At 51.4% G+C, this 25,887-nt stretch overlaps 1 protein-coding gene across 6 annotated transcripts; it reads right to left on the bottom strand.

Moving 5' to 3' along the window:
- Positions 1 to 364: 364 nt before the first annotated feature.
- On the bottom strand, positions 365 to 25,043 carry Znf467 (zinc finger protein 467). Of its 6 annotated transcripts, XR_008719949.1 has the most exons (6): positions 21,015 to 21,094; positions 14,224 to 14,362; positions 8,491 to 8,584; positions 3,172 to 3,722; positions 2,942 to 3,074; positions 365 to 2,846 (listed from the first exon to the last, which is right to left on the bottom strand). XR_008719949.1 is itself a non-coding variant. In XM_055605497.1 (5 exons), exons 2-5 carry the CDS (start codon positions 22,516 to 22,518, stop codon positions 17,341 to 17,343), a joined length of 1,818 nt encoding a protein of 605 aa, XP_055461472.1. In that variant the 5' UTR covers positions 22,519 to 22,560; positions 24,479 to 25,042; the 3' UTR covers positions 17,029 to 17,340. The 6 variants fall into 6 exon arrangements, 5 of the variants coding, with proteins under 5 accessions (XP_055461472.1, XP_055461471.1, XP_055461470.1 ...); XM_055605497.1 differs by lacking the exons at positions 365 to 2,846; positions 2,942 to 3,074; positions 3,172 to 3,722; positions 8,491 to 8,584; positions 14,224 to 14,362 and adding exons at positions 17,029 to 18,866; positions 21,694 to 21,810; positions 22,485 to 22,560; positions 24,479 to 25,042 and having other exon boundaries at positions 21,015 to 21,155; XM_055605496.1 differs by lacking the exons at positions 365 to 2,846; positions 2,942 to 3,074; positions 3,172 to 3,722; positions 8,491 to 8,584; positions 14,224 to 14,362 and adding exons at positions 17,029 to 18,866; positions 21,694 to 21,810; positions 22,485 to 22,560; positions 24,072 to 24,145 and having other exon boundaries at positions 21,015 to 21,155.
- Between the last annotated feature and the right edge of the window lie 844 nt (positions 25,044 to 25,887).

Here is a 25,887-nt window from a genome sequence, read left to right as displayed (position 1 = left end):
CATGGAAAGCAGGAGGGCACCGCCTAGCTTATGACACACCTGTGACCCGTGCAGCCGCGGGTCTAGCCTGCCTGGTGAGATGCTGGGTGCTGGACCGCAGCTTGCCCCATGTTCACTCGCCTCCTTCTGAACATGAGGCCTCAGGAGCCGTGCCCATACCCGTAGGGTTGGGAAGGCCTGGGCCTGGGCTGCACACTGAAACTTAGGGTGGCATGACCTTGTCTGTGACAACCACCAGTGGGGGCCAGACAAGGTCTCTCCCCTCCTCTTCAGCGAAGTGGCCATAGGCCAGGCCGTGGGTGGGGATCTTATTTCCTTGTGGGGCTGAAAAGTGGCTGAGTCCTCACTGAGCAGACCAATGGAAGGCTGGAGGAGGTAGCCACAGGGACCATCAGTGACTTCCTACAACACCCTTGGAGCTACTGTTCCACCGGAGGAGCATCTGCCACTGGTGCTGTGACTTGTCTGGGCTGGCCGGTCTCTGGATTTCACATGTGGCTCCTGTAAATAATCCATCTTGACAGTGTCTCTGCTGAGAGGCCTCATTAGGTGCCATTGGTTACATTTACAGTTGAACACACCGTTGATACTTTTTGCCTTGTCCCACTTTAGAGTTTGGGGTTGGCTGACTGGGTTTGGTTTTTGTTTCCTCCTTTCCTCTCATTTTAGATTGGTTGTATTGGCGTGTTGTTATTGTTGTTAATTTTTTTCATACTCATTCCGCTTCTCCCAATTTTATTCTTCCAAAGGACTAGAAGGAGAAACATTTGAATTTCACAATCCTATTTGGAAGATTTTGGTATTCTTTTCTCAACTTGATAAGACCAATTAGGAAGGAAGCCAAATCTTGCTAAGCTGATTAACAAAATTGGCCCAGTTGATGAGTGTAAACACAGTGCACCACAGGACTGCTGTTTGCACATATACACAGACCAGTACGGAAATGACCTAGTTGAGTGAGCCCTAGAGCAAGTTCAAACAAATTTAAAACGTTGAAATTACATGGAGTGTGTTTTCTGACCACACTTTACTTTCTAGACTAAATAGCAAATCCCAGACATTTTTATATATTCAAAAAGGAATGATTATTCTACATGTAGAAGATGACAACCATCTATAACCCCGGTTCCAGGGGGGGGGGTGTCCCACACCCTCTTCTAGCCCCCATGGGCATAAGATGTCCATATAATGTACAGACATGCATACAGGCAAACACTCAAGCACATAAAACATTGAGAAAAAGAAAAGCTGGGCATGATGACACATACTGTAAACCCAGCACTTCTAAGATGAGACGAGAGCATCAAGAGTTCAAGGCTAAGCTTGAGTACATGGAAAGTTCAAGGATATCCTAGGCTATGAGACCTCATGTCAAAAAGAAAAGGAAGAAAAAAGCAAAAAGGGTGCACTACCACAGAGCCCTTAAGAATCAAGGATCTGGAGCAGAAGCCAGCCGGGAAACCAGGTATATGAATTAGACATAGACTATTCTGAGCGTGGAGGGGAGAGTGGCTTATGAAACCTGTGACTCTTGATAAAGACACGTTTATTAAATCTTGACAAGGATGCAAACTGAAACTGTAGTTGTCCAACCTCTCCAGGAGTCCTTTGCTCTCCTGCAGCCTTGGTGACCCAAAGATGATGCTGGGTACCCGGGGTGAACTTACAGGAGGCCTCTGCGGGGAATCTCACACAAGCAAAGTGTCCCAGCTCTGAGGTGCTGTCATCAGAAGATTGTTCTACCCACTCATTTCCACCCTGTCGCACTCATTTTAGAACTGTTTCATTGGGGTTCCTGAAAGCCTCTCCCTTCCAGCCACCAACCCTAGGTGGGAGAGACGTTAGTGGGGGGAGGGGCGCAGACCCTTTTACTTCTGCTGCTGTTTAGGGTCAGCGGCTTCTTTTGGGCTTAGACCAACCTTCATCAACAGCAGACTCAGCAAGCAGTCTCCTTCAAGCCGCTGCGCTGAAACCTTTCCGTCCGGTCTCTGGTCTCTTCACACTGCCCCTCTCACCACATGCCATGCCATACTTTCTCTCTCTCTGGGATCTCATATTTATGTCCTCAGAGACCTAGGCCACAGCCCTCTCCGTGCCACACTAGGCCGGCAATGACCTGGCAAAGGCCACGCCCCGCACCAGACAACCGTCAGCTGTGGACAAACTAAAGCCCAAACTAAAATCCCACACTTGGGACTAAAACAAAAACATACGTACATAACATTGAGTTTTTAAAGAAACCAAACCTTCCATTACACTCCCCCCCCCCAAAAAAAAAAAAAAACAAAAAACAGAGGAAATAAATTTTAAATAGAAGTCTTTTTTTTTTTTTTTTCATGAAAAGTGAGACTCAAAACTTTTTATCTTCAGACAGGGGAGTCTCAGTATATGGCTTCAATTGGCCTTAAACTTTCTATTCTTCTGCCTTCCTGATGCCAGGATTACAGGCAGGCAGTGTTACACAGGGGTGTAACTTAGATTTTTAATGTTCTTACAGCATCTCAGGAGTCCTTTAGCCCGGCATTATTGGACCTAGCTCGGCTAGGAGCAATGCCAGCAGCTCTCTGGGTAAATGGAAGGTCCTATATGTGGTATACACCTATACCAAGATGGCTTTCACAATCCTGAGCTGGCTCCCCTGAGTCTTGAGGCTCCCAAGGTGGGGTCTTGGTGGCACTTTCCCATGGATCTCTTCTCCCAGGGTCCTCATCCTCTGTGGTGACTGCCCTCCTGTCAGTCAGCCTTCCTTTCTGACAGCTGACTGAGAGCTTCGCCAGCTTGATTACATCTGACACAGTTAAAAGTGGGTCTCCTTTGGGAGTCAGGCTCCATGCTCTTGCTGTGTCCTGTGAACAGAGACGGGCCTAATCAGAGTTCCATTTCCAATGCCTAAGCCACTCCAAAACAGGGAACTCTCCACCAGGCTGCTCTCCGTAAGCACCTTTCAAAAGTGAAGTCACCGACAGCTGGGCTTGCTTCTAACAGCAACTTTCCTCCTCAGCCTTTCCAGTACCTCTTTGTTCTACCTCTTGATTCTCCCAGCACCATGCTTCCTTGGTGGGGCCTAGCCATCTCTGCAATGATTTTTTTAAAGTAAGATATTCTGTGGCCCTGGCTGGCCTGGAAGTCGCTATGGAAACCAGATGGCCTCAAACCACAGAGATGTCCTACCTTTGTCTCCTGGGATTAGATGCCTGTGCCACCATGCCCAGCTGCAGTGACCTTTTTATAGTCAGAAGTCCCAATAGGTACAAGAGAATGTTCTGGAATGATCATAGGGAAAGCATTTCCTCTGTTCTGCTCAACAGTGTTCAAGGAGATGCCTGTGAACTAGTATGTAAGACAGACGGGGAGACTGATGCTGAAGTGCACACACAGGTTAGTTCTGCATCCAGCTGGTCTTTGGTTAGTTGTGTGGACATGTCCTTCACACACACACACACACACACTGATACACTCACTCATCGTGTATTAGTTACTTTTCTGTTGCTGTGATAAAACACAATTGTGAACAATATTAGTGAATATTACTGTTGTCAGGCTAAGCAGACGACTTACCTGTCTCATCTTCAATTTTCACAATGACCATGGCAACCAATAAAAGGAAGAGCTTATCTGAGCTTACAGTTCCAGAGAGGTACGACTCCATCACGGTGAGAAGGCACAGCAGGAAGTGACAGGCTAGGCAGCAGGAGCAGGAAGCTGACAGTTCACATCTTCAGCTGCAACCACAAAGCAGAGAGAGGGCAAACTGGAAGTGGCAGGAGGCTTTGAACTCTCAACATCGGCCTCCAGTGACTCCTTCCAACAAGACTGCACCTCCTGAAACTCCCCAAACAGCGCCACCAGCTGGAGATCAAGTGTACAAGCATCTGAGCTTATGAGGGACATTCTCATGCAGACCACTACCCCATGCATACACTAACTTGCGTGCATGCATGTACACACTAATATGTGTGCATGCACAGTGTTCAATAAGTTTCAGCTACCATTTTTCTGAGAACAGATTGTGGACCACTGAGTCAGTCGCTGCCCAGTCACTGCAAAGCTGAAGTGCAAATGATATGGCAAAAGTCATGTGAAAGTCAAAGAGATGCTACTGAAAAATACATAAAGTTTATTACAAGAGTCTTAGAATGTAGTATTGTCTGAAAGTCATTCTTTTCAAGTTGTGACACAGAAAGAAAAGAAAAGAAAGAAAGAAAGAAAGAAAGAAAGAAAGAAAGAAAGAAAGAAAGAAAACACAGCTAGTAGCAGCATACCTTTATGGACTTGCTGAGACATATTTAAAAAATGTAACTGTGATTGTGTTTGGATTTTTCCAGACTCACATAACATTATTTCAAATCCTAAACTCTCTTCTAGTGTGCTGACAAGGTTCTGTCTGAAAGAATGCCTCAAATTCAAAGAAGATAAAGGGCTTGTGCTCTATGTGTGTGAGTCCCAACAAGGCCCTGGCCTCTCAAAGCCTCAGTCACTTTACCAGCCAGCTGGGACAGGTAAGCTTGCAAAAGTACACTCTGCAGAGAAAGCATAGGACAAACACTCGTGAGAAGCATGCTAAGACATTTACATTTTCTTCCTTATACTTTTCTCTCCCGTATTTTGTTTCAAAGAGTTATTTTTGAGTGTGTATGTGTGTGTGTGCGCGCCTGTGTGTGTCTGTCTGTCTGAGTGAAGGCACAATTGGGGGCCAGAAGAGGGCACCAGATCTCCTGGAGCTAGAGTTACAGGCATTTAATGCAAACTGGTGATAATAGAGCAGAGGGCACAGGACATTCTGGGTGTGTTTGTTGGCAGATTTCATTTCTCAGACGCCAAGCTAGGAGAGCACTGAAGGTTCTTTGCCATAGGCTTCCGAGTACACTTGCCCATCAGGCCTGAAGAGAGAAACTCTGCTAGCAGATTAGCCCTCTGTTACATGGTGTGGTGAGAGCAGTGACCTCCATCAGCATTGCCATAACCATCGCTTAGAGGCCAAGCCACAGACTTGCTCACCCTCAAGAGGGGTGTGTGGTCTGTGTATGTGTGCGCCAGGGTGCACTGGCTTGTGTGTGCACATGTGGAAGGCCAGAGGCCAACAACAGGATGCCCATTTTTATTGTTTTCTACTTTATTTTGTTGAGGCATGGTCTCTCAGTAAATCAGAGCTAGCCATTTTGGCTAGTGCAGCTGGCCAGCAAGCTCCTCAGATCTGCGTACCTCTGGTCCCCTCCCAGCACGGGGGACACAGATGTGCTCAGCCACACACCTGGATTTTACATGGGTTCTGGGGATCTGAACTCTGATCAGGATGCTTCCACAGCAAGCACTTTGCCCACTGGGCCATCTCGCCAGCCCTATCAAGGCTTACTGTGTGCTGGCCTCAACAGGGTTGTTTTAATAATGACTCGCACTGAAGATGAGGGACTGTTCTTGATCAGCTTGATGAAATAAGATTTAATGGTTTTATTGTCTGTTAATTTTTTTAATTACATTTAGCTAAGAAATACATCCAGAATGTTCTGTGCCCTCTGTTTTCTTATCTCATCATTTTGCATTATTTTATTTAATTCTCGTGCCAACCCAATTAAGTGTTGCTTTATCGTTATTTTGCAGAGAAGGAACTTGAAGCTGCTTCACCTGGGCACAGTCAGATTTACTGATCATGAAACCATCAATTGTCCCTTCAAAGGTTGCTTCAATAGGACAGACAGAGACTGCAAGTGGTTTGGTGACAAATGGAAGTGAGGAAGTGGAGACAAGGTGTGCTGACTATTTAGGATAGAGATGCAATTTTTTATTTCTGTTTTTGAGACAAAGTACCCCTGTGTAGCCCTGTCTGGCCTGGAACTCACTATAATCAGGCTGGTCTTAAGCTCCCAAAGATTTGCCTGCCTCTGCCTCCCAAGTGCTGGGATTAGAGGCATACTTGAACTAGATACGAAATTTTTATTTGCCCAGTGGCACTCTTCTTCAGGAAGAAGCAGCTCTTTATTCTTCCTGCTTTGCCAGCCTGTATGGTCCTGCCAGGGGCATCTGCTGATTGGTCCAAAAGGGAGGATCCCCGCCTGGCGGTGGCCACACACACCTTTAATCCCAGCACTTGGGAGGCAGAGGCAGGCGGATCTTTGGGAATTCAAAGCATTGGTTTATAGAGCTAGTTCCAGGACAGCCTGGTTTACACAGAGAAACCTTGTTTCAGAAAGCCAAAAATAACCCAAACACACACACACTCACACACACGCACACACACACATACACATGGAATATCCAGCTACGCTGGATCAGCTGAAATACCTTCCTCAAAGACAGAAACTTTAGATCAGGGAATGGTGTGTTGTGCACCTCTCTCAGTTGGCAAAAGCCATAAACAGCAAATCCTGAGAGCTTTCATTGACCACATTTCTTATCACATGAGAAGGCTGGTCTTCAGTGAAAGCTGACCCAGGAGTAAAGCAGGATGAGAAGAATCTCAGGATTAAATGAACCATAGGTTCTTGGTATCCCCAAGGCTAAAGCAGAACCCCACATTCCTGTAATTAGAGAGAGGCCACCCTTGAATTTCTCATCTAAACCCAGTCTGCTCAGTTCAAGAAAGCAATGGCTGATTGTCTTCAGTCCTCACCTCAGCTCATCAGCCCAGGCCATGCTTTCCCTCGGAAGTATCCACCAAACCTGGGCATGGCAGAGTACTAGGCTTGGTTCTCCCACCCACAGTGGACACATCGGACAAACTACCTTTGTCTCAGAACTCCCTGATGAGTGGCTGAGACATGTGGAGATGTGAGGCTCTGCCTACATGCTTCTACTCCTCTAGTCTCTCTCTCCCTCTTCCTCCACCCCCCTCCCTCCCACCCCCACCCCTGTCTCCCTTGGGGGAACTACCTTTCATTCTACCCTGCCTTGCCAAACAAGCCTTCCCATGAATTTATTGAAGCAACATTTTCTTTTTTGTCTTCTCTAGATAAGTTGAGCTGCTGTGATGATCAATGTTATGTGTCAATTTAACTGGGCTAAAAGATACTCAGCCTACAGAACCTATGAACCATGAGCCAATACATTTGCATATATTATAAATTAATCAGATCCAGGCATGCTGTTATAGCGATTCAAAATGAAGAAAGTGAAAGTCATCATTTGTGGTGTCTGGCAGAAAGTGAGCGGTGGGCATCAGAAAGCATGTTTCCCCATCAGAGAACAATGGAACCTTGCGTGGTCTCATGCCAGGACAGAGAAAACTCAGCAGAGCCTCTTAGAACATAAAAAGTTAGTATTCCAAGAGCATCCAGACATGAATTGGTCCCTTGCCAGGTGACAGTGAGTGAGACAAATGAGATGTTTCTTTCTCCTTTCATAAGCCCTGTCTCATAGGGGAGTCCACAGTGTCCCCGGAGAGATGGAGTAGAAAACAAGACAGAGACCACGGAGACCTGGGCCTCTTCTCCTGGCACTTAGAAGCTTCAGTGGCATCAAAGGGAGCGTCACCAAGCTGGTGAGATAGGGAAGCTTTAGGTTAGATAAGATTGAACTTGGCAATAGCTGAAAGAGGAACCCAAGCACCCAAGCCCTGTTAGGATCCGCCTAACACATGTTCCAGTAGTGGGTACAGGCGACTGTCAACATAGCTGATAACTTGATGCGTTCAAAAGAATCTGGCAGAGGTGACATTGCATGAGTTCTGGGATAAAGGCTGCTCCTACTCTTTGTTTCAGCGCTGTCATGTTGGGAAACACAGACCAGCCTCCTGGAGAAAGAGAGAGGCCCGGCCAAGAGCTAGAACGAGTCACCCAGTGGCTTGTGGGGATATCTTGGAGTCCTGAGAGCCTCACAGTGATTATAGCTTATGAGGCATCCAAAATAAGACCAGCCAAAGCCACTCAGCAGAGCCACCCCTCACTGCTGCCCCGAGTGTGCCGATTACTGTCCACTGACTGGATTTAGAACCACCTTGCAGACACGTCTTTGGATATCTCTATGTGTTTTGAGTGACTATCAGCTGAGGAGGGGAAGGCTACCTTGAACATGGGTATCCCATGAATTGGAGTCCTGGGCTGAATATGAAGGGGAAACTCTCTGCTTCCTGACAATGTTCTCAGCTGGTTTGAGCTCCTGCTATTATGACTTGCATGCTCTGAAGGACTGTATCCTCCTTAAACCATGAGCCAAAGTAACCCTTCTTTTCTTAAGATGCTTTTGTGACAGAATGTACTTTTTGTTACAGAAAAGAAACCAATATGTCATGAAATCAAAACAAAGGAAGGCTTGTTGTTTCCCACTTGATCTGGGATTGGTGTGTGTTTCCCAGTTATAGAAAACTTGTATGGTGGAAAGAGAGATCCAGCAGCATAACTTTGAAAATGGTAGTAGGAAAATATTCACCTCCTGCATTCTACCTACATAGTAAAATTCATTTAACTAGTTATGTGATCAAAAGGCAGATAGTGCAATGAGGCTATATAGAGTGTAGATGTACCCCTCCTTCATAGTCTCTGAACCCTAAATACCTACCCAATTGTTCTGGTGACTATCCTTTGCTCCAGTCAGCAGCACTTCCCTGGGGACATCACTCCAGAACCTGTACATCTCCCAGCTGTGACCTTGGCTAGAAAGAGAAGTGGAGATGAGGATGAAAATTAAAAGGCTCGGGAATAAAACAACACTCACAAGTCTCAGGAAACTCCTGAAACTTACAAGATTTATAGGCCTCCCTTCCAAAGGTTCTATAACAGTAACAGTTGCTGGGAAGAGGAGATGGAGTGGCTGAATTATCTGCTGATCGTGTAAAGAGCCCAGGTAACACACCTTTCTTGAGTTGTCACTCCTGGGTAGGCTTTTCAGTGACACAGCTGCCTTCGAGTCACCTGTGTTCCTTGTCAGTAACCCCTCCCACATTCTCATGTCACAGTGTCAGTGTGAAGATCAGCGAACACCTCACGGTAAATGCTTCTGTCCTTCCAGCCTGAGGGGCCCAGGGATCTAACCCTGGTCATCAGGCTTGGCAGCAAACACCTTTAACCACCCACCCATCTCACTAGCCTGTAGCCCAGACCCCTGAGTTCATTTCATATCCTACCTTCCCCTGCCTCCTGAGGAGCAAGGGGGATACAGGGGCAAGGCTGTGTCTTGTGTACACCCGCCCGCTCTGGAATTTCTTTTAGGCTCTGCTGTGGTAGGCATAGACCACACTGGGAGCCAGAAATGCATGGAAGCAGGACCTGCCCTACCACACCACAGGCCCGTCATTCCCTCCCTCCCACCTGCAGCTCCGTGGAATTATTTCTCCATCACCAGGCCCAAATTGTCTTGTATGTAGGATGAGAATAGAGATTCTTTTGGCAGCCCAGAGAACCCATGAGGGCCCATGCATAGGCTTAAGAGTAGATCATGGACTCTGAATTTATATGCAAACCTATTTCAACAGACATTATTTTGAGAGAAGCATCAGTGTTTATCATGGCACCATTTATAATGTGCCTAAGAGCCATTGACAGAATAATAGACAAGGAAAATGCAGTCTATGTGCACAGAAAATATTATTCAGCCCGAAGGAGGAGCAGAGTACTGCCATTTGGAACTGGAAGGCTCTGAGCGAAACGGAGACACAGAAAGGCGATACTGCGTGTTGTCTCTCACATGAGGAAGCTGAGCTAGATGGGTCTGAATGCAGAGCAGGGAACAACAAAGCTTGGAAAGAGCACAGGTGTGTGTAGATAGGTGTCCACTGTACTCACGTGTGAAAGTCTCACACCAACACCAACAATATGTACAACTAATACGTGATTTAAAAAACACTTAAAATATTTAGTGGTCCACAGAAGTTTAGAGACCCATGTTTGAGAACAGTCCCAGGCCCCTCTAACACAAGCCTGACTGAGCTGACAGCACTGGGAGGACATGTGTAGGGGAAGAGGCATCTGAATAGGCCTGCGGGTTGTTCTGCTGAGGAAAGATCCCAGGGATTCCCCAGGATGGAGTTGGCCTCATCTGTCTAAAATCCAGATCCTATGGGAAGGCCCTGAAGATCACAGGGAGGGAAGCTCTTGAGTCCTGGAAAGAAATCCTGGTAGGGAAAGAGGGCTCTGACCCCCAGGAGCTGTCTTGCAGGGTTGGAAGGGAGCCCTGGTCTGGTTTCTGCAGAGCCTCAAGTAGGATCCAGTTTGTGATGACTCTAATGACATTACATAACAGTATTACATAAACCCATTACATAAATCAGCGGCGTGTCGTTGACCAGGAAGGTCCCCTGCCCTAAGGCTGACCTAATCCCCTAATCCCCAACCTGAAGGCTCCGTCTTCGCTTGGGCAGTTGGTGTAATCTGCTCCGTCTGTCTCCCAAGCAGCCTGTACAGATCTAGCATGTACTGATCCTATCTTCAGCATCTTGGGACCGCCACGTCCTTCGTGAGGCCGCTCTTCCACTCTCCAGCTGTTGCCATGCACCCCCACCTCTCCCCAAGGACAGTCTCACAGCCCTTTCCCAGAGACACTCCTCCAGCCCCTACCACAACGGCTGCCCCAGAAAGCACTGGGTGCTGCTCATCTACAGGAGAGCGTGAGTGGTCTCCAGCTAAGTCCCAAGGCAAGGGTCAATAAGCAAGTAAACTGTGAGTTCCCCTAAAGAACAGAGGGAGAGTCTATCTGAGGCCCGTGGAATTCACGAAGAAGGAAGAGAAGGAGGAGGGGGAGGTGGAGGAGGAGGAGGAGGAGGAGGAGGAGGAGGAGGAGGAGGAGGAGGAAGGCAGCAAAAGCTAGACATGGTGGCACACAGCTTTAGTTCCACCCAGCAACTGGGAGGCAGAGGCAGGTGGATCTTCCCGAGACGGATGATAGCCTGGTTTACACAGTGAGCTCTGGCCAAGACAGGGCTACATAGTGAGACCCTGTCTCCAAAACAAAACCACCAAAATGAGTTGTACAGGCGAAATTGTTATTCCGTCCTGCAGCAGCTGTTTCAAATGATAGGACCTCAGAGAAAGCTCCCAGCCTCCAAGCACCAGAGATTTCATTTCAGGCTCTCCTACAGCTCCCAGGCCATGTATCTGGAAACAGTGTCTTTGCAAAGGTAATCAAATTAAGATGGAGTCATTAGATTGGGTCTAATCCAATAGGACCTGTGTCCTTAAGAAGAGAAGACACAGATGCCCACAGAGCGATGGCTTGGGAAGTCGTATGAGGTCAGAAGGGGAGATGGAGAAGCAACCATCAGTAAAGGGGCAAATAGGATAGAGGCAGAGACCAGAGTCCCCCCGTTCTCCCCCACAAGCAGAGGGTGAGGTCCTGCTAGCACCTGGGTCTCAGTTTTGCAGTCTCTAATCCAACAGGACAGGAGCTGTTTTGTCAATTGGAGCCTCCCAGGCCCTGGTACTCTGCTAAGAAGGCTCCAGAAAAAGGACTATGGCGCCTTTGGTGAAGGGGTATTGGACACAGACTGCCCCCCTTTCTGTGTGAGAAGTGGGTGTGGAGGTAGGGGATGGATGGGTGTGTGAAGATGGTAAGGGAGGAAGAAGGCAATGTTAAGAGACAGGGAACCCCCAGGCAGTTCTCCCAGGCTGGGCCTGGACGCTGTCCCTGTCTCTGATGCCCGGCATCTTTTCCTGAGGGTCTCCACCACCCGTTCTGGGAGCTCATTTCAAGATCCTGCAACCCTCCTGTCCCCCACCCTCATGTGTTAGGGGCCTCCCTAACAGCTGGCCTCCCCTTCGCATCACCTGCTGGGACAACTGTTCCCATCCCAAGTGCCTTTACTCCGCATGTTGCAGAACACACTTTCCATGAAAACTGGGCTCTCCAGCCTGCTCATTTCTAGGTGTTTTAAATTGTATCTTTCACACCTTGTCATAGACTGCAGGCCTGCATCTTAGTGTGTCTCTGAAGCTGTCAGTTCATCACTGAGACCAGATGCTTCACGCTTTCCGTGCTATGTATGATGCTGCCGTCATAGTCTTGGGCATGGGGGAGAATGTTCTCCTCTTTCCCAGGAGATAGACAGGGAATACCCTGGATGTGTGGAACCATGCTGCCTGGATGGCCGGGGGCCCAGCCTCACACCCAACACTGACGTTCCTGCCAGTTTGATTCATCTTCTCTGAGATGCCTCCTGAGCATTCAGGCAGATTCTGTCTCTTTTTATTCTTTTCTCAGACACCATGCATGTGCACTTGTCTTACATCTTAACCTGCTGGGTCCATCTCTGAATCCGAGTTCACAGAACCCAGGAATGTGAGGGTGCTCTCGGCAAGAGGTACAACACCATTCATGACAGCCATTGGTTAGAAACAACCAGTACCATTAAGGAGAAACAAAAAATTACAGGCACACGGCGGGATATTATTCAGCCTTTAAAAGAAAGAAAACTGGGTTTAAATGTATATTAAAAGACTAAAATTTAAAAATAAGGGAATGCTATGTCTGTAGGATGGCCCAGTGGGTTCAGGAACTTGCTATGTGATACCCAAGGTCACATGGCAGAAGACGACAACAGACTCCCTCAAGTTGCCCTCTAATCTCCACATGCATAGTGTGGTGTACACATACACACACACACACAGTATTTACTTTTTGAAGAAAAGGAATTTATAAAGGAAATTCTAGTATGTGCTGCCACATGGATGGGCCTTAAAGATTTTTTACTAAGTGAAATAAACCAGACAAATATTATACAATACAACTTATGGGAGAGTCCTAATGGTAAAATTCATACAGGAAGTAGAATGTTGGTTGTCGGAGGCTGCCAAGGGGAGACTGGGGAATCATTGTTACGTGGGCAGAGTTTCAGTTTTCTCAACTGACACTCGTGACTGAATGTATGTGGGGTATGGCATATATGGTTTATATAATGATGAACGGTTAGTAGTTATTAACCGTACTGTCTAGTTTTATGTCACAAGCTAGAGTCATTAGAAAGGAGTGATCCTCAATTGAGGAAATGTCTCTATAAGTTCCAACTGTCAGGCATTTTCTTAATTAGTGATCAATAGGGGAGGGTCTGGCACATTGTGGGTGCCTGGAAAGGTGGTCCTGGGTTAAAAAAGCAGGTTGAGCAAGCCAGTAAGCAGCACCCCTCCATGGCCTCTGCATCAGCTCCTGCTTCCAGGTTCCTGCCCTGTTTGAGTTCCTGTCCTGACTTCCTGTGATGATGAACTTTAGTAATATGGAAACATAAGCTAAATAAACCTTTCCTCCCCCAACTTGCTGTGGTCGTGGTGTTTCATCACAGCAATATAATCCCTAATTAAGACAACATCTATCAGCTTGAACATCAATCATTTCAGCTGAGGTGGGATTTCTCTGGACTCACCCTGAGACAGATAACCAGTTCTCATCAGGGCCCAGAGTTACATAAAGCTGGTTTCCTTACAATGCCTTGAGGTTGATCCTAAGACCTGTGCCTCCTGCTTCAGCCCTAGCCATCTTCTTGACCCAGGACACACTGCCCTGCAGAAATACCCCTGGCTTCTCCAGACTGCACCCTGCCCTTTCTCTGCACTTTCGTCTTGAACAGGATGCAATCCCTGTACCTGCCCAGCCACACAGGACAGCATGTGAAGCTCCAGCTTCCTCCTTTGGTTCGGGCTCAAGTCTTCGAGTCTGGGACCATAACTCTTATTTCTTTACCATGCCCCAGAGCACTCAGCCTGCATTAAGGGCCATCCACAGAACATAGCTTGTCTTATACCAGAAAAATCAAATCAGAAGATCAAGGGCTTGGGCTCTGTTTCCTACAATGTTTGCACAGGGCTGGGTGGATTTGCAAGTTCAGAGGATTAAAATGCCAGTCTCTCTACCTGCTTGTCTGAGCTGGTCAGAGACACACCTAGACTCTCTCTGACTTGAGATACGCAGACATGTTTGGCAGCCCCTTCTGACCAGCAGCAATCAGCGTCCACCTCTGCAGACAGTGAGAAGACACCAAGAGGCTCAGCCACAAGCCAGATTCCTGGGTCTACTGGGTCACTTGATTGGCAGATTTCACTAGAGCCTGGATTAGCTGTTGCTGAAGTCCACTCACTTTGCCCTGCCCTTGCCAAACAGTCTCTTGATCACTGATTGGTTCCCCAAGCATGCTGACCGTAGAAGAGAATGAGAAAAGAATGAGAAACAGCATTCTGGGCATCTGAGCAGCTGCCAAAGCAAGGAAATGCAAGGGCTGCATGTTCTGTTGAAAACACAACACACCAGCTCCTCCCCTGACTCCTCCTCCTGCAAATGAAAAGGCAACAGCAAGAGCACACAGAGCCTTACTCTTCTGTGGACACTGGTGTTTCATCTCCAGCCAGACTGCAAGTTCCACGCAGGCAGGTGGCATGACCGATGCATGTCTGAATTACTTGCTAGGACTGCAGACTGCCTGCTTCATACCTGTTTACTACAGACGATCTTTCTGTGGAACAAGAAATGGAGGATCATTTTGGCTGGTTAGGGAAACATTTCATCACAGAGGAATTCATACATAAATACATACATAGAGTTTGCGTTTTACTTCTTAGAGTATTTTTTGAGTACCAGTACTGGGGATGGCTCACGTCTGGGGTCTCACCTGGAGAAACACAGGAGTGTGTATTCATTTAGTCAGGACCCCTGTGAATGGCCTAGAGCTCCTCCTTGCAGCAGTGTTCAGAAGTTCCAGCCTTCCACTCAGGCCTTGAGCAGAGGAGGGATGGGAAGTGAACACAGAACTTCACATGTGCCAGACAAGTGCCCTGCCACCAAGCTCCAACCCAGAACTTTCCCTTTCAAACTTTTTATTTATTCAGTGTATGCACACACATACACATACCGCAACATACGTGAAGGCCAGAGGACAACTTATAGCAGTCAGTTCACTCCTTCCACATAGGTCCCTGGGTTCACATGTAGGCTTGCAGCAGGCATCTGTACCTGCTACGGCATCCTGGCAGTCCCTTTTCTCCCCCCACCCCTCATGTCTTACTAGGTTCTCTAGGCTGGCCTTGAACTCACGCCGTAGAGGTTAGCTTTGCTCGTCTGATCCTGCCTGAGCCGTGGCTGGGATGACAGCTCTGCACCGTCAGTCTTACCTGGCTTTTGAGCACCTGTCATTTGTTTTGACCACCAAGCTTGACCCTAAACGACTTTCAACTATTTGCAAACAGGTTCAGAAAGACAACGATTTGCTGGGCGGCGAATCTTCACGAGAATGTGAAATCCCAGAAATGGGTGGCCCGTGGTAGTACTCCTCCAACATGCTGGCCACTGGCACCCTGCTGTCTCCTCTCAGGGTCCTCCTGTCTATCCTCTGGTTTCCTGTCTTTGCAGCTTCCTCTCCGTGTCCTGCCCTCATTGTTGGTGCTCCACACCAGTGTCTGGTCTATGGCCTCCTTTTTTTCACTCCACACTCATTCTTTGGAGGATTGGCATCTAATACCTAATAGCTTCTCGGACCACCTGTCTCCAGCTCACCTATCCTAAGCTCTGGACCAACAAGTCACAGTCAGCAGGTAGAATGTTTTCCCAGTATAAATCTGCTTCCCCACCCGGAGCACCCTTCTCAGGGGAAGGCTGCTGATTGGAGAAGCAGATGTCAGACCCCAGTGGTTCCGCCATCCTTCTTAGTGAGTCCTGACTCATATGCCTAGCGGTTCTTGAAATCAACATTTCTCCATCTCCTCTAATCTGTCTATAGTCCAAAGTCCCCACCACGTGGCAGATGGGCGACTGAGACACAAGTCTCCAGCCAGTCTTTCCAGAGAGCAGGAATGTGAGCATGGCCCCGCCTCCACCCTGCCCAAACCATGCCGTCACCGCAGCTCTCTGGACCTGAGGTTGGACCTAATTTGGGTCCTCTACCTCCATCCACCTCCCGCCCATGCTTCCCACCTTTCTTCAGGTATGGCTTCCTCAGCTTCCCTTGACTATTCCTGGGCTTTGGGTCCCTATTCTGCCCTCAGGGAGCCGCTGTGCTGCGCAGGTTTAGGCTGTTTTGTTGTCAACAGAACACAAGCCAGAGTCATCTGGGAAGAAACTTCGACTGACAAAGCCCATTCAACTGGCCCGTGTGTGAGCCTGTGGGGCATGTTCTTCATTAATGGCAACGTGGGAAGGCCTCCTCTGTGGGCAGTGCCAGCCCCAGGCAAGTGGTCCTGAATTTTTTTTTAAAAGAAACCAAATTGATCAAGTCATAAGAACAAGCCAAGAAGCAGTATGCCTCCGTGGTCTCTGTTTTAGTTCCTTTCCTCACTTCCCGGAATAACTGACTACGACTTGGAAGTATAAAACGAACAACCGTATCCTGCCCAAGGTGCTTTTTGGTCAACGTTTTATCACAACAGTAATGAAAACCAGGAAGCCCACTTGAGCTGTGACCTTTGCTACACCGGCTCCCTACCCTTCCCAGTGCTGAGCGCCCAGGAGACAGTTGCCTGGGATCTCTTTGTTGTTAGTCATCTGCTAATAGGATAGAAAGGGGCCTCAGCGCTTGTCAACACCAACCCATTTTAATGAGAAACTGAGAGTAATGGATTCCCTCCAAGTTCCCCACCAGGCAGAGGAGAGGTCAAATCCAAAATAGTTCTCTCCAAACTCATGCCCCTCCCCCATTCCTCTCTCTGCCAGCCCCTCCCCCCCATCTGACCCAGCCAGGTGTGCAGTCGAAGTGCCCCCATGCTCACGCACTCCTCACCAGAACAACCGGTGGAAACTGTGAAACAAACAACCTTCATGGCCTGCTCAAGCGCTGCTTCCCTCCATTCCTCCCAGGCAAGGGCAGGTAAGGATGCTTCTGGGAAGCTTCCTGACGGGCTGAGAACAGCTGGTTCAAAGCCCAGCACTTACAGTAGCAATGCTGGTCCCTTGGGAATAGCCAGAATAAAAAAAAGCCGCGCGCACACAAACACGCGCCCGCGCGCGCACACACACACACCCACACACACGCAGGGTAGTTGTTTGGCATCTGTGCATCTCACACGGATTAGCTGGTTTGGGAAGAACCAACCAGCTAAGCTTCACCTCCCCGGACCGTGTCTGGGGTAGCAGTGAGTAGGAATGATGAGTCAGGCTTTCCTCTCCTGGCTCAGTTAACAGCCCCAGAACTTCAGATCTGAACTTTAATGAACTTCAAGTACATAAATAACTATTGTTTCCCTCTATTTTGTGGTTTCCCGCTCAGTCTCCCTTCAACCTGGCTGATCTTCAAAAAAAAAAGCCTGGTGTTCAATGTGGCATCTGCGTGTTCTTCGTCACAACTGTCAAGAGCAGAGTACGCTTTCCGGACTCCTCAACTAGCATCATGGAAATGACAAGGACTCGGGTGTCCTGGCAGCAACCTAGGTGCGAGGCTTGAAAAACCGCTTAGTCTCCAGGCACATGTCTCCCAAATCAGTCAGGAAAGGGTCAGAACTCCGCTTAGAAGAAGATTGGAGGCGGAACCACCTCGGCGGGATTGGGCCAGGCTGGAGCAGAGAGGTTCGCGGCTGAGGCTGGGAGGGTGGCCTCGCCGTGGATGCGCTGATGCCGCACCAGGTGGGTCTTGCGGCTGAAGCTCTTGGCGCACTGCGGGCAGGAGAAGGGGCGGGAGCCCGTGTGGATGGCCTGGTGGCGGACCAGATTGGTTTTGGAGCTGAAGCAGCGGGCGCAGACGGCGCAGGCGTGGGGGCGGCTGCCCGTGTGCACAGCCTGGTGGCGGCCCAGGTGAGACTTGCGACTGAATCGGCGGCCACACTGCGCGCAGGCGAAAGGTCTGGCGCCACTGTGGGCCCGGGAGTGGGCGACCAGATTGGGCCTCGAGCCGAAGCGACGGCCGCACTGCGCGCAGGCGAAGGGCCTTTCGCCCGTGTGCACGCGCCGGTGCCGGGCCAGGTGCTGCCCGTGGGTGAAGCCGCGCCCGCAGTCGGGGCAGAAGAAGGAGCGCTCGCTGGAGGTGGTGCGCTGGGGCGCCCCGGGCCCCGAACCCGGGCCACAGTCAGGCGCGTGGGGAGCGCAGACCGAGGGCTCGGCGGCGGCGGGGTCCGCGTTGGCGCCCAGCGCACACTCATCGCACCCAAAAGCACGACCCTCGGTGAGATGCAGACTCTGGTGCGAAGCGAGGTTCTTTTTCCAGCCGAAGCTCAAACCGCAGTGGGAACAAGCGAAAGGCTTGGGCCCAGGGGCGGACGGGTTAAGGGACGCCGTCGGGGAGTGGGGAGAGGGGGGAGCGTCAGGGGAGGAGCGGGTGCGGCTGGCGGCATCGTGCACCCGCTGGTGCCGCACCAGGTGCTGCTTGTGCGTGAAGCTGCGCGCGCACTGGGCGCACTGGTAGGGCCTCTCGCCCGTGTGGATGCGCTGGTGGCGGATGAGGTGTGTCTTCTTCCGGAAGCGCTTCTCGCATTCCGTGCAAGGGAAGGGCCGCTCCCCGGTATGGGTCTTCTGGTGCGAGCCCAGGTGGATCTTCTGGCTGAAGCGCTTGCCGCACTCGGCGCATGGGTAGGGCCGCTCGCCGGTGTGAGTGCGCAGGTGGCGGGTCAGGTGGGCCTTCTTGCTGAAGCGCTTATCGCACTCGGAGCACGGGAAAGGGCGCTCTCCGCGGTGGCTGCGCTGGTGCAGCAGCATGTGGGCGCGCTGCGTGAAGCTGCGGCCGCAGTCCGGGCAGGCGCAGGGACCCTCGCCCCGGTGCAGCCTCTGGTGGAGCCGCAGGGTTAGCTGGTCCCGAAAACGACGCTCACATTCCTCGCAGCCATAAGGCTTCTCCGGAATCGGGGCCCACCCCGACAGCGCAAGCCCACCTAGTGCCCCCGGAGTCCCTGGCTCCAGTTTGTACGCCACAGCCAGGTGACCCAAGTCAGGTGTGGGGAAAGGACTGGGAAGGAAGGAGAGATGCTGGGGCCATTCCACCTCCTCCTCTGCCTCCTGGTCCTCATCCTCTACCTTCACCTTCCGAATCATCCACTCCTCCCCTGAATAGCGAAAAAGAGAAAAAGAACCGTGAAAGCCCATCCATGGGCACACGTATCTGCCAATGTGCTCCTCACTTCCAGTCTCACTGTAGTCTGGCTCCCTTCTGTACCTGCCTCAAAGCTTCCTGGTGAACCCTAAAGTCCTTCCATCCTCTTCCTGTTCCCTCTGCAAACAAAACTGCTGGCAAGCAGTTAACCCCTCCTGGGGCTCTTCTCCCAGGGTGGCCAGCGCCCCAAGCCAGGGGCCTTTCCTTGGATCCTTAGTAGACCCTTCCCCCTGCTTGCTTCCTCCAGAATTGCTGCCCACTTCTGTCCTCAGGCTTCCTCTGAGCTTCCAATCCTTCTGGAGGCTGTCCCTTACCGTCCCCGCCCTTCAAACTGGCTTGGGCCCAGGTGTCAACAAACAGCTGACCTTCGAACTTCCCAGCTAACTTTAACCATAGGAGGCAGGATGACCTTGGAACCTCGGTACCTCGCCCTTTGCTTCCCACTAAACACAGAGCACCCTGTTCGCCATCCTGCCTTCTCAAAAGCTCCCTCTGCTGCTCCACTGTTCAGCATCCTTCCTCCTGCTCTAACAGACTGGGAAGTCCCATTAAGAAAGAAGGTGGAGTTGCAGGACCAAGGGAAGGAAAAGAAGGCAGACCAGAGTTTACAGGCTGGGAGGGCTGGTTCAGCTGCTGGGAGAAGCGGGGAGAGGCCTCAAGGGAGCCTCAGCCCAAGTGTGGATTCAGGTTCTAGGGAACGCTCAGAGACTGCATCCACACATGCAGAGAAATCTGTTCTCTTCCTTTAAAGCACCCTCTCCACCCCATCATGTCTGAGACCAGTTGAGCCACATGATCTGAGTGCTGCCTGGCCCTGAAAGCCTGTCACGGCCTGAGCCTCGATCATATTACACACATATTATATTTACTCCCAGTTTCTAACTCACTGGTTCCAAATCACTGTCTGCTCGGCCTCCAATGTGATGTCACTTCTCCACACTACTCCAGAATCAGCAATAGCACCCAGCAGCACTGAGCTTCCACACTCCTCTTCCAGCTTCCCTCACTGAGGTGTGAAGCTTTGTCTTTCAGTATGGGCTCTTCAACCTGTCACATGTCACCTTTCCTGCTTCCTGCCTGGAAGTCCTTTCTCCGCCAAGAATGTCTTCCCCTCCTCCACCCCACTTGGAACAGCTGAAATCTATGCTTCTCTAACAATGCAGAACACAAAGCAACATCTTGACACGTCCAGCGCATAAAGACCCTTTACCATAAACTCCTACAGCAATTACTGTTAATACTCGCTTCTGGGCTTAATTAAAGACCTGCGTTCATTTAATTATCTGTCCTGCCTCATAGTAACAGCAGCCCATCTATGGTTTAGCTTCTGGATGGGAGATACCTTGGATTCTAAAATCAGCCCTATGACCATTTATTTGAAGCCAACTACAGATGAGGTAATGCTCATACAGGGTCACAAAGCTTCTTATCAGCCATGGTGTTACTGTCACCCTGATGACAGGTGAACCCAACACCCCCACCCAAGAGCACTTGGTCAGTGCAGAAAAAGGGTGCAGCCCAGGTCTACGAAGCTGGATGCTCCGTTTTGTCCTGCTACTCAACACCTCTGTGCAGCAGGCACTAAATACATCCTTGAGTGAGTGTTGCCATTCAAGCAAGCGGTGATGAATGAGAGAAGTGATGAGTGGGGCCATGGAGTGATTGCCTGGGGAATGGGAGAGATGAGCTGATGACTACAGCCTGGGCCAGGGGGGTGGGGGTGGGGGTGCTACAGCCTGGGGGCTTTCGGTACCATGAAAATCGGCAGAGATTTGGGGAAAGTAACATGCAGGGTAGAGGCAGTGAACAATCCGATGAACACCCTGTAGCTTTCGTAGTCGACTATAATCCAAAAGAGTAACAGCATGTGTGAATGGGGGGTGTGGGGTGGTGAGGGATGGACTTCTCTGTGGTACCTTCCTCTCCCATTTCAGTGTCCACAGATGTGAAACTCCTTTGGAGCTCTGAAGGTCTACAGAGGAAAGGGGATGGGGTCTGGGTTCATCTTGGCTGGAGCATAACTATCTTCTCAGAGAGAAGGCCCAGAATTTGCTTGGTCCCTGTTCCCTTTGCCTGATCCTACAGCATCAAGAGGACTCACCTGGGACAGAGGCCGCAGGCTCAGCCTTCTGTGGGGTACAGGCCTGGCTGCCCATGCAAGGTGCTTCAGCCTGTTCTGTGTGGATGCCTTCTTTCTGGCCAGGGGTATCATGCCCTGAAAAAGAGGATGCTCCCAAGGACTCTGGAAACAACACAGATGGAAGACAGTCCCCATTTGGTACTAGGAATCAAGCCTAAACTCCCCAAAGAGCTCCATCCAATATCATACTTGCCAAGGCAGTTTCCCTGTAGCCAGAGCAGGTGCTCAGGGAAGACAGAAGTCACAGCTTTGAGGAATTGCTGGACTATGTATTTTATGAGGAGGTGAAAGTAAGGAAAGACCTTTGACCTGAGCATTAGGCCTTTTGGTTCCAAGGAAACACACATAAGGAAGATAATGGTGAGGAGCCAGGCTAGATCTTGCCCTAGGCATTCCTGCCCCATCCCACCTGAAGCCATCTAGGCCCCTCTCACTATGTTTTATCCCTTCTAGGTCCCTTCTACAGCACTTTCCACCCTCTAAGGTGCTTTACAACCTTTACCATGTCTGCATTTCTTGTTGGCTGTCTGCTGTTCACGCTAAGATTAGGTTCCATGAAGGGGGGAACCGAGTCTGGTTAGTCCCTAAGGCATTCCAAATGTCCAGAACTCACTCAGCACCCTTCATGGTCCTCACTTACCTGAGCAAGAACGCAGTGTGCTCTCTTCTCTAGACGCTGGCATCTTCTCGTCGACATTCTGGAGCCCATCCCTGGGCTCGCTTTGGGGAGCCATCTCTGGCTGTCCCACTGAGAATCCTGTTACAGGCAGAGGGATGAGTTCAGATGATGCTTCTAATATTGACCTGGTCTCAGAGATGGGGCATTTTCCCAGCCGGCTTGGGAAGCAGGTATCTCTTGTCTGCATGGACAAAGGACTGCCCAAGCACCCCAGCAATCTGGCCAGTTATTAAGCTTAGCCCTTTTAATCGAGGGGGAAAAGAAAGAAGAAAGAAAGGAAGAAAAAAAAGGAAGGAAGGAAGGAAGGAAAGAAAGGAAGAAAGACTGAATAGTTTGAAATAGAAAAAAATTAAATTCCACTGCTGGGCGGAGACAATGGCTCGGTGGGTAAAGGTACTTGCCACCAAGCCTAATGATCTGCATTTGGTTTCCAAAACCCACATGGTAAGAGATAACTCAGAAAGTCGTCCCCTCACCTCCACACGTGTGTACATATAATAAAGATGAACACAGTGACTAAATGTGTAAGTGTAATAAGCATTTTGTTGTTTTTCGCTTCCGGTTCTCTGTGACGCCTATGCACACACCGTCTAGTCTGGTCACTGAGGCACATGATGGTGACCTGAAAGGATGCTGCCTCTCCAGGCCTCCATGGGCTCAGGACTCAGGGCTGTTAAACTCCTGAGGCCTGCACTGCTACACCACAGCTACCTGGGAACCCCCACCCTCCTGGTTCCTTTGTCCCCACTCACCCAAGGAGTTCAGGGCCTCCAGGGTCTCTCTCATGGCCACCAGGAGTGGCTCTCCTAGGTGATCACGCCACAGACCCTAAAAAGACAGCCCTGTTCAGATTCTTCCTGTCAACCTCCACCTAGGTCTTGTTCTTCCCAAAAGCACCAAGGTGATGTCCCTGGCATAGGTGAGGGAACTCTGGGGAAACTGGAGATGAGCAGAGACCTCTGAAGGTGAGTAACCAATCACACGGAGTCTTCTGCAAACTGGTTGGCTATAGACATCAACCCCACCTGTCCAGCCTTTAACCCCCACCCCCCCCCACCAAGGCTGTCAGCAGTCACTCAACACCCACTGTGTCTTTGCCTGGGGAAGTACAGGGACCACTTAATTCTCTGGATAGAGGGTGGCAGACCAAGACGGGGAGTGGAAAACTTCGTGTGGACCCTCCAGGCTCCAGGGTAGGAGCTAGTGAAATAGGAGCTGGCCCTGGGGAAGTAGAGACACTTCAGAGATACTGGGAGGGAGGGGTTGAACAAGGGCTCTCGCAGAGGTAGTAAATGACTGACTTCCTCCCCCTAAACCCCTACCTCAAAGCCACACAACCCCCACAGGACTAACCTCGCGAGGAAACCCACACACACCAGGCCAGGACACTCCCCGATTTTTGCACTTCCCAGCTCCTCCAACTGGTTCTCTGCCCCTCCTTTAGCAGACTCCCCTCCCCCTTCCCTGGCAGCCTTCCTCTGCCCCTCCCCTCTCTTTTAGCCTTCCGCCCTCTCTCCCCACCAAATCTGGCAGCCTTTTGGGGCTCCTCCTACTGCCCCGCCCCTTTGGCTCCTCCCCTGCGCGCACCCGCCGGGTCAACCCCCAGGGGCCCCCTTTGAGTCCAGCCCCGGCAGCTACTGCCTCTCCTGACCCTCCTCTCCCGGCAGTCTTGGGCAGCGCTCCCCTCCCCCTTCCTCTCGTGCCCGCCCGCCTAGTTCTCCGCGCGCCACCCCCTTCCCCGGCTGTACTCTCTCTCCTTTCCTTCCCCCTCCTCTTTTCCTTCCTCCCCCAACTCCCGCCCTCCCCTTCTCAGCTGCTCTCCCTTACCCGCTTGCCCCTCCCCTCTCCTCCCCCACTCGGGTTTCTTTTCCTTCTTTCCTCTCCTCGGTTCCCTCCCCCTCCCCCACACCATCCTCCCCTCGGCTTCCCTCCCTCCTGGAGCTCTCCTTCCCCTCAGCGGCCCCCGCCTCCCTTCCCCCTCTGCCTACCCTGCAAGCTCGGGCTCCGCTTCCCTCCCCTCCCGGCCCCCAGTCTTGCTCTTCCCCTCCCCCTTCCTGGTCCGCTCCCTAGCTTCCAGGTCTCACGCCCCCCACCCCAGGGGGATCCAAGCTAACCCGGCAGGCTCTGGACCGACTCCCTGGCGCTGCCCCCTCCCCTCCCCCTTTCTTCCCAACACACCCCCCTCGCAGCGGGCCCCGTGCCCGTTTCTGCTCCCCGCTGACTTCACACCCTCTCCGGAGTTTTCCTCCTGACCAGACTCTCCCCATCCCCCAGTCCCCGCCCCAGTTAGAGCGCCCGTGTCACGCGGGTCCCGGACCCCTGCCCTGCTCTAGGCTCACCTGTCAGCGTCCTTCGCTCCGGAGCAGCCCCATTCCGGTCGCCCGTCCCTGCCCCTTTGCGCCGGACCCTTCCCACACTCTTCCCCAAAGAACCCTACTCCTCCTTGGGATCCACCCCGCAGGCCCCTCCCGCCCTTCCCACCTGCTCCCACAGGGCCTTCTCCCCGCCCTCCACCCCCCCCCCCACCGTTTTCCAGTCTCTCCCTCTGCGCCTGGACCCTCCCTCCTCCCTCCCTCCCCTCCCTCTCTGACCCCTGCCCCTCCCCCACACTCGAGCCGGCGCGCCCCTTCCCTCGGGGTTGTCACCTGCTGAGAGCCCGCGGTGCCTGTAAAGCTCCTTTTGGGTGGCGGGCGGAGGTACCTACCCTGGAGCCTCCTCACCTGGCGGGCTCCCCAGGCTTACTTACCGTGGTCCGCCTCGGGGACCCAGGCGCTCCCGGGCGGCCGTTTGCACAATGGCGCCTGCTGCCTGCAGCTTGGGTGCCGGCTGCCCGAAAGACTCCGGGACTGACAGCCCTGAAACTTCGTGGGGAGGGGAAGGAAAGGCTCGGAGGGAGAGGGTGCGGGGCAGCGTTGCGGGTGATGGGGGAGGAACCCGAGAAGCGGGAGCACTGCTCTGGGCACCGGGCTAAGGAGGAGGGTCTTTGAAAGACCCGTCGCGGGAGGGTGCACTCGTGGGCTGGAGTGCAGGTGACGGTCTGTAGGGAGGGTACCCGGAGTGGGGAGATGGAAAGTGGGAGCTTAAGACCGAGGAAGGGAAGAAGGGACTGGAAGGAGAAGAGGAGACTAGGGAGGAAGGGCACTCCGGCTAGGAGGGAGGGTGCTCACAGCCGAGGAGGGAGGAGCTGGGGAAAGGTGGAGCGCGGAACCGGGTGGTGGTGGTGATGGTGAAGAGTTGGGGGAAGCAGGGAGATGAGGGGGCATGTTTGGAGAGGACAGCAGTGTGTGCATCCACCGCTGTCTTTAAAATTGCTGGTGCCCGCCGAGCGTGTGGCAGCGCCGAGGTCCCTCGGGAGACTGTCTGGCTAGCAGATATTGGGAGAATCTGTCAGGGAAACTCCACCAGAATTCACCCAGACCAGCGATCCGAGACCCGCTGTGGGGGTTGGAGGAGTGGGGGTGAGGACTCGGGACCAAGCCGAGAGCGCAGGGTGAGGGCTCTCAAAGCAAAACACCCGAGAAGTTGAAACAAGTCCGCTACAGAGAGGGCTGGGCAGGTGTGGAGGCGGGGCGGGGCTGGGCGGAGGCTTGGGGGTCTGTTGGTGGTCAAGAAAATCCCCCGTTGTTAGGTAGATTTCTCTCCAGACTTCTTCCACCGTTTCTGCTCAGGAGTGCACACACTCCTGGGTCTTACCCATCCACCTCTGCTCCTGAGACATCCTCTTCCAGTCCTGGAGCTAAGCTCTAGGCTTCCAATTCCATGCCCTGTGATTTTTCTGCAAACTCCCATGGGCTTGCATTTCTGCCTGTCTGTCTGTGTAGGGGAAAGGGCAAATCCAAGTTACATTTCTCCCCAATCCAAGCTTCCAGCCAAGTTGCAGAACAGAGCTGGAAGAGAGTCTGGGAAGAGGAGGCCAGTAAATGACCCTCATGGACAGGACAAGGTCCCTGGCTACTATGGTACCTTGACACCTGTGAAATCAGGGCACAGTAATCCAAGGCTGGCCTTACCGGATGCAGCAGGGGTGTCCTCAGCATTTTACATAGAGTGAGGCGTGGAGCAATGGAGACCTGAAGGAGCAGCAGGTCCTGTGACTCAAGATGCAAAAGGCTCTTCTAATACCAGGATACTTGGCTGTCTGCAGGTGGCCTAGGA

This window comes from Psammomys obesus, unplaced genomic scaffold (assembly GCF_907164565.1).
Source record: "Psammomys obesus unplaced genomic scaffold, mPsaObe1.curated_primary_1811, whole genome shotgun sequence".
NCBI lineage: Eukaryota > Metazoa > Chordata > Mammalia > Rodentia > Muridae > Psammomys > Psammomys obesus.
This window is presented reverse-complemented; position numbering and strand designations above follow the sequence as displayed.

Bases quoted from the DNA above. Each gene is read 5' to 3' on its own strand.
- Znf467 (XM_055605497.1), bottom strand. From the start codon at position 22,518: ATGAGAGAGACCCTGGAGGCCCTGAACTCCTTGG. The intron at 21,811-22,484 runs GTGAGTGGGGAC...TGCCTGTAACAG, and splicing joins GGAGGCCCTGAACTCCTTGG to GATTCTCAGTGGGACAGCCA. The intron at 21,156-21,693 runs GTAAGTGAGGAC...TGTTGTTTCCAG, and splicing joins CACACTGCGTTCTTGCTCAG to AGTCCTTGGGAGCATCCTCT.